The sequence below is a fragment of the Nicotiana attenuata genome, chromosome 2, assembly GCF_001879085.1.
Source record: "Nicotiana attenuata strain UT chromosome 2, NIATTr2, whole genome shotgun sequence".
Taxonomy (NCBI): domain Eukaryota; kingdom Viridiplantae; phylum Streptophyta; class Magnoliopsida; order Solanales; family Solanaceae; genus Nicotiana; species Nicotiana attenuata.
This window is the reverse complement of record NC_031990.1, coordinates 29893026-29901163: the sequence shown is the minus strand read 5'-3', so window position 1 is coordinate 29901163 and position 8138 is coordinate 29893026. Positions and strand designations below refer to the sequence as shown.

The window sequence follows — 8138 nt, the reverse complement described above, 5'->3', positions numbered from 1 at the left end:
CCCTTCAGTCCCCTTCTCCAACACCGGGTAGTTGCTACGAGTGCGGTGAGTTTGGCCACATAAGGAGACAGTGTCCTCGGCTTCGTGGTGGTCGGTCTCAGCAGAGGGATCAACCCTCCTCTTCTACTCCATCTACTTCAGCACCCTCCCAGTCAGGTAGGGGCGGGGGCCAGTCAACTAGGGGCCGCCCTAGGGGTGGAGGCCGATCTGGTGGTGGTCAGGCTCGATTCTATGCTCTCCCAGATAGGAGGGACGTCATTGCATCAGATGCTGTTATCACAGGTAGTATCTCGGTCTGCCATAGGGATGCTTCTGTTTTATTTGATCCCGGATCTACGTACTCTTATGTGTCTTCATATTTTGCCCATCATCTGGGTACGACCCGAGGGTGTCTTGCCTTACCTGTGCACGTATCTACCCCGGTGGGTGATACTATTGTTGTGGACCATGTGTATCGGTCCTGTCTTGTCACTATTGGGGGTCTGGAGACCCGAGTTGATTTATTTCTTTTGAGCATGGTAGACTTCGATGTTATTCTGGGCATGGACTGGTTATCCCCGTGTCATGCTATTCTGGACTGTCATGCAAAGACAGTCACCTTGGCTATGCCAGGTGTTCCGAGGATTGAGTGGCGTGGTATGACTGATTATGTACCCGGCAGGGTGATCTCTTTCTTAAAAGCCCAGTGGATGGTTGGAAAAGGTTGTTTATCGTACTTGGCATTTGTGAGAGATGTCGGAGCTAAGACCCCTAGTCTTGATTCGGTTCTCGTTGTGAGGGACTTCCCTGATGTGTTTCCAGCAGACCTGTCGGGCATGCCGCCGGACAGAGACATTGATTTCATTATTGATCTAGTGTCGGGCACTCAGCCCATATCTATTCCTCCCTATCGTATGGCACCAGCAGAGTTAAAGGAGTTGAAGGAGCAGCTTCAGGAACTCCTAGATAAGGGGTTCATTCGCCCGAGTGTGTCACCGTGGGGTGCACCGGTCTTATTTGTGAAGAAGAAAGATGGCACAATGAGAATGTGCATTGACTACAGGCAGTTGAACAAGGTGACGGTGAAGAACAAGTATCCACTACCGCGTATTGATGATCTGTTTGACCAGCTCCAGGGAGCAAGGGTATTCTCTAAGATTGATCTCCGTTCAGGCTATCACCAGCTGAAGATTAGGGATTCTGATATTATGAAGACGGCTTTCAGGACGAGATATGGGCACTATGAGTTTTTGGTTATGTCTTTCGGGCTGACTAATGCCCCAGCCGCGTTCATGTATCTGATTAACAGCGTATTTCAGCCGTATCTGGATTCATTTGTTATCGTTTTTATTAATGATATTCTGGTGTACTCGCGTAGCCAGGAGGAGCATGCTCAGCATTTGAGAGTGGTATTACAGAGGTTGAGGGAGGAGAAACTTCATGCAAAGTTCTCCAAGTGTGAGTTCTGGCTCGGTTATGTGGCTTTTCTGGGACACGTGGTGTCCAGTGATGGTATTCAGGTTGATCCGAAGAAGGTAGAGGCAGTGCAGAGTTGGCCTAGACCGTCCTCAGCCACGGAGATTGGGAGTTTCCTTGGTTTGGCAGGGTATTATCGCCGGTTCGTCCAGGGTTTTTCATCTATTGCTTCGCCCTTGACCAAGTTGACGCAGAAGGGTGCACCATTTGTATGGTTGGACGAGTGCGAGGAGAGCTTTCAGAAGCTCAAGACAGCTTTGACTACAGCTCCAGTGCTGGTTTTGCCATCAACTTCAGGTTCTTACACCGTGTATTGTGATGTTTCGAGAGTTGGGTTCGGATGTGTGTTGATGCAGGAGGGTAGAGTTATTGCATATGCTTCTCGTCAGTTGAAGCCCCACGAGAAGAACTATCCTGTACATGATTTGGAGTTGGCTGCCATAGTTCATGCTTTGAAGATTTGGAGGCACTACTTATATGGCGTATCTTGTGAGGTGTATACTGATCATCGCAGTCTTCAGCATCTGTTCAAGGAAAAGGATCTTAATTTGAGACAGCGGAGGTGGTTGGAGTTACTCAAGGACTAGGATATTACTATTTTGTACCACCCGAGGAAGGCCAATGTGGTGGCCGATGCTTTGAGCCGGAAGGCGGTCAGTATGGGTAGTTTGGCATACATTCCAGTTGGGGAGAGGCCCTTTGCAGTTGACGTCCAGGCTTTGGCCAATCGGATGGTGAGGTTAGATATTTCGGAGCCTAGTCGGGTGTTGGCTTGTGTGGTTTCTCGGTCTTCCTTGTATGACCGCATTAGAGACCGCAAGTATGATGACCCGCATTTGCTTGTCCTTAAGGACAGGGTCCAGCATGGTGATGCTAGACATGTGTATATTGGTGATGATGGCGTGTTGAGGATGCAGGGCCGGATTTGCGTGCCCAATGTGGATGGGCTTCGGGAGCTGATATTAGAGGAGGCCCACAGCTCGCGGTATTCCATTCATCTGGGTGCCGCGAAGATGTACCAGGATTTGAGGCAGCATTACTGGTGGAGGAGAATGAAGAAAGATATTGTGAGTTATGTAGCTCGGTGTCTCAACTGTCAGCAGGTCAAATATGAGCATCAGAGGCCCGGTGGTGTACTTCAGCGGATGGATATTCCGAAGTGGAAATGGGAGAGGATTACTATGGATTTTGTGAGTGGTCTCCCTCGGACCTCGAGGAAGTATGATTCGATTTGGGTGATTGTGGATCGGCTGACCAAGTCCACGCACTTCATTCCGGTGTGTACTACCTATTCTTCGGAGCGGTTAGCAGAGATTTTCATCCGGGAGATTGTTCGGCTGCATGGGGTCCCAGTTTCTATCATCTCAGATAGGGGTACTCAGTTTACTTCCCAGTTTTGGAGGACTTTTCAGCGAGAGTTGGGTACACAGGTAGAGTTGAGCACAGCATTTCATCCTCAGACGGACGGGCAGTCCGAGCGTACCATTCAGATATTGGAGGACATGTTGCGTGCCTGTGTTATTGATTTTGGAGATTCTTGGGCTGAATTCTTACCGCTTGCAGAGTTTGCTTACAACAACAGTTATCAGTCTAGCATTCAGATGGCACCGTATGAGGCCTTATATGGGAGACGGTGTAGGTCTCCGTTGGTTGGTTTGAGCCCGGCGAGGCTAGGCTGTTGGGGACAGAGTTGGTCCAGGATGCCTTGGATAAGGTGAAAGTGATCCAGGAGAGACTTCGTACAGCTCAGTCGCATCAGAAGAGTTATGCGGATCGGAAGGTTCGAGAGGTATCTTATATGGTGGGCGAGAAGGTCTTGTTGAAGGTTTCGCCTATGAAGGGCGTTATGCGGTTTGGAAAGAAAGGGAAGCTGAGTCCGAGGTTCATTGGGCCTTTTGAGATACTTAGGAGGATTGGGGAGGTGGCCTATATGCTTGCTTTGCCGCCTAGCTTGTCGGGGGTTCATCCGGTATTTCATGTATCTATGATCCGGAAGTATGTTGGGGACCCGTCTCATGTTTTAGACTTCAGCACAGTTCAGTTGGATGAGGATTTGACATTTGATGTGGAGCCAGTGGCTATTCTGGGTCGTCAGGTTCGGAAGTTGCAGTCGAAGGATATAGCTTCAATGAAGGTACAGTGGAGAGGTCGGCCCGTGGAGGAGGCTACCTGGGAGACCGAGCGGGAGATGCGGAGCAGATATCCTCACTTGTTTGAGGCTCCAGGTATGTCTCTTGACCCGCTCGAGGACGAGCGTTTGTTTTAGTTGGGGAGGATGTGACGACCCGTCCCGTCATCACGTGAGTTACCGCCCCGTTTTCCCTATATTGTGTTTCTCTATGGTTCATTATCGGTATTTGAGGTGATCGAGTCGAATTGGATTGGTTTTAGATGGAAATGAGACACTTAGTCTCTTAATGGAAAGCTTGTTTTGGAAAAAGTCAACCGAAAGTTGACTATTTAGTTAGAGGGCTCGGATGTGAATTCCGGTGATTCGGTTAGCTTCGGGGGATGATTTGTGACTTAGGAGTGTGATCGGAAGTGATTTTGGAGGTCCGATGTAGAATTAGGCTTGAATTGGCGAAGTTAGTATTTTGGCGAATTCCGGTTGGTAGGTGAGATTTTGATCCGAGGGTCCGAATGGAATTCCGAGAGTTGTTATAGCTTCGTTAGGTAATTTTGGATATGTGTGCAAACTTTTAGGTCATTCGGACGTCGTTTGGTCGGGTTTTTGATCGAATGCGAGTTTCGGAAGTTTTGGTTGAACTTAGGCTTTGATTTGAGGAAAATTTGATGATTTTGATGTTAACTATAGTGTCTTGACGGTTTGAGCAAGTTTGAGTAAGGTATTGGGTCACATCTGTTTTTTGGTTGAGGTCCCGGGGCCTCGGGGTGAGTTCGGGTGGTTAAACGGAGAGTTTTTGGAGTTTTGCATCTTTTAAGTTGCTGGTATCTGGTATTTCCGCATTGCGGAAAAGGGACCGCAGAGGCGGTTCCGCAGATGCGGTAGGGAAGATCGCAGGTGCGGTTTTTGGGCTTTGCATTTTCCGCAGAAGCGGACTAGGGTCCGCATAAGCGGTCACCGCAGAAGCGGTTATGGACCGCAGAAAGCGGTCCTGGGCGACTTAAGGAAACCGCAGATGCGGTGGAAGGCCGCAGAAGCGGTAAGTTTGTCGCAGAAGCGAAAAGGACTGGGCAGACCCTTTTAATTTAACCTTCTCGCGAATTTTTGAAAGAACACAACATTTCCACTTCGGACTAAGAGGGTTTGGGCGATTTGAAGAGAGTTTCGAGGGCTTCATCAGGTATGGATTCTTGGACTTAGAATACGTTATTATGGTGTAAAATCATGGATTAACACTGAAAATCCAAGGAATTAAAGGTTAAAAATGGAGGTTAGGGCTTGAAACTTAAGAGAGCTAAACTAGGGATTTGAGGGGTCAAATGGACTCCGATTCTTGTGGATTTGATATGTATAGACTCGTGGAGAGATAAGGAACATTTTGGTATAAAAATTTCTGATTTTCGAGAAGTGGGCCCGGGTTCGGGTTTTGCTAGTTTCGAGATTTTCGCTATTTCTCGATTGTTTTCGATTGGGTATTGTTCCCTTAGCCTATTGTGATGTATTCCTTGTGGTTTTGACCAGATTCTACGCACGAGGAGGTTGATTTGCGAGGGAAAGGCATAGCGAGCTAGACTTGTGGCCGGCTTGAGGTGAGTAATTGATGTAAATGCTGCTCTGAGGGTTTGAAACCCCGGACTTTCATATCGTAACGCTATATTGAGGCGTGACACGCATTCTATGACGAGTGCGGGGTCGTTTACTGATGGGGATTATGACTTGGTCCATCCCGAGTGTTATTTCCACTATATTGGCGATTAAGACGCATATCTTGTCACTGTAAATTGGGCTTATTGCCATGTTTGGGGCCTTGTGCCGACCTGTAGAATCCTTAGGGGATTTTCTTTGGTATTCCTCACTCGTTTGCATAATTATACTCTCAGTCATGCTTTCAACTATTGAAATAAAAATAAGAACTGTGTTTTTTTATCATGAATATTAAATGAAAAGGATATGAGGGCTGAGATCCCTTTAGTATGTCATGCCCGAGTAGCTGTGAACTTATTTGACTGAGATGGGTCGAGGACCCGATAGTGACGATGATTTTTCCTTTTTATGGATCGGGCTGCACGCCGCAGCGATGATATATTTATTTTGAGGCCGAGAGCCTGTTTGACGCCACGAGATGGCTGATATTACGCTTGGGCTGTAGGAGCCCCTCCGAAGTCTATACACACCCCCAGTGAGCGCCGTCGATGTTAAATATGTGGAGCGGGCTGCACACCGCAGCGGGTACTAGAGTGTACCAGTATATGTGTTGCATCTTATCATGAATTATTTCCTTAACTCTATTATTGCTTTACATGTTAACACTGATACTGATCCGAACTATTAGATATAGGTTACCTTGTGCATTTACTGCGTTTTCTTACTTTCAGACTGTATTTATGTTTATTAATCACTGGGTCGGAGTACTCACTTTACTCCCTGCACCTTGCGTGCAGATCCAGGTTCTTCTCAGGCAGAGTAGATCCAGTTTGGACGAGCAGATTTTAGCTTTCGGGAGCATCGAGGTAGCTGCACTGCGTTCGCAGCTTTAGATTTCTCCCCTCCATCCCCATCTTTGTTTCCTAGTTATCGGATTTTAGACAAACTTTGTAGTAGGATGTCATTCTACATTTAGAGGCTCATGTTCGTGACACCGGGTCCATGGTTGGGCTGTATTTTGTATTTTGTTAAACTTCCGTGGTTTATCAGTATTTCTTGATCTTGACTTAAAAATGGTTTTGGTGATTCGCTGTTTTATCTATTTAATTCTGGTTATCAATTGGGTAAAGTATTGGAAATGGTTGGGCTTGCCTAGTAGTGTGCTGGGCGCCATCATGACCGGGTTGGGGTCGTGACATCTAGCCTAACATGCTTCACGTAATGCACTCAAGGCAATTTAAGCAAATAGGTAATTTAAGTCAACTAAACATGCTCTTCTAACTAACAACAGGCTAAGTTTGCAAATACAACAAAGCAGGAAAAGAAACATGCTAGGGAATACTTTAAGAAAACCGGATTTTCAACAATTTGCACAAGTACGCGCTCGTCACCTCATGCACAAGGCAATTCAATTATCAAATATACCAATCCTAAGGGGAAGGTCCCCCACACAAGGTTAGACAAGCCACTTACCTCGAACCGGCTCAAAATCAACTAGAAACCACGTTCTTGCCACGAGTATCCGACTATAAATGGCCCAAATCTATTCAATTCCATTTCATAATGTAAATAATACTTCAAGAAGCTGAATCTACAATTAAATTCTACGCTAATACGCGAAATTATGTAAAATGACCAAAACGCCCCTCGGGCCCACGTCTCGGAATCGTGTGAAATTTATATTTTCAGAATCCTCACACTCACACGAGTCTATTCATATAAAAATCTCTCAAATCGGATGTCAACAACCCAGTGAAAACCCAATAATTCGATCTATGAAGTTTATCCAATTATTTCCAAAATTTTCCAACAAAATTTGAAATTTAAGGGCTATATTCAAGTTTGGAATCATGGAAATTGATCTAAGTTGGATAGAGATCACTTACCTAAGTTGCCCAGTGCAAAAGTCTTCAAAAATTGCCCCTCACAAGCTCCAAAATTCAGAATTTTGAAAATAAACTTAAACCCTCGATTTGGGATTTTTAATAATCTGCCCAGGTAATTTGTGCATCGCGAATGCGGAAGGACAATCGTGCTAGCGAAGAAGGAACTGAAGCTACCAAGAAAAAGGCCATCGCGAACGCGAGATAAGGGTCGCGAACGCGGCGGGTAAAGAGCGGGGGCTTTCGCGAACACGGAGGCTGGGTCGTGAACGCGGAGAAGAAAATAGCCACAGCCCCTCAGCGCCAAATTCTACTACGCGAACGTGAGGGGTTGGGTGCGAACGCGAAGAAGGAAAAAGGCAAACCATCGCGAACGCGGGAGGCTTAATGCGAACGCGAAGAACAACAAGTTCCTCCTCTAAGATTGCTCTTCGCGAACGCGGAGGAGAAGATGCGAACGCGAAGAAGGATACCAGCTAACAGTTTTTCTGCAATTCAATAAGTTCTAAAAATGACCCTTTGAGCATCTGAAACACACCCGAGGCCCCAAGGACCTCAACCAAACCTACGAACATATCCCATAACATCATTCAAACTTGTCACGACCCCAGTTCGCCCTCTGTGAACTGTCGTGACGGCACCTAGTATCTACGACTAGGTAAGCCTAATAAGTGTGGAAAACAAATCAAAACTTGCGGAAATATAAATCTGAAACTAAGAATAACTAAAAGGAACGGTATATAGAATGTCGCTCGGTATATACAGCACAATATCTCAAACTTCAACATCACTATCCCAAAACCAGGAAACTCACGGGAACACAAGCTGAAAGGAATATAGTAAAATGCTCCAACTCCGGTATGTATACATCAATAGTATGATAGAAGGGCTAATACTATAAGATAGAATAAATATGCAGACTCTTCGATCTGCGGACGCGGCAGATGTACCTCGAAGTCTCCAAAAGCTCTCTCTGCCTCAAGGATGGTAAGCCTGTGCAGAAGTACCTGGATCTGCACATGAAAAACATG

At 46.3% G+C, this 8138-nt stretch overlaps 1 protein-coding gene across 1 annotated transcript; it reads left to right on the top strand.

The window, feature by feature from the left end:
• On the top strand, window positions 1026-6117 carry LOC109217960 (RNA-directed DNA polymerase homolog). The gene is made up of 2 exons (XM_019382265.1): window positions 1026-1445; window positions 6022-6117. Exons 1-2 carry the CDS (start codon window positions 1026-1028, stop codon window positions 6115-6117), a joined length of 516 nt encoding a protein of 171 aa, XP_019237810.1.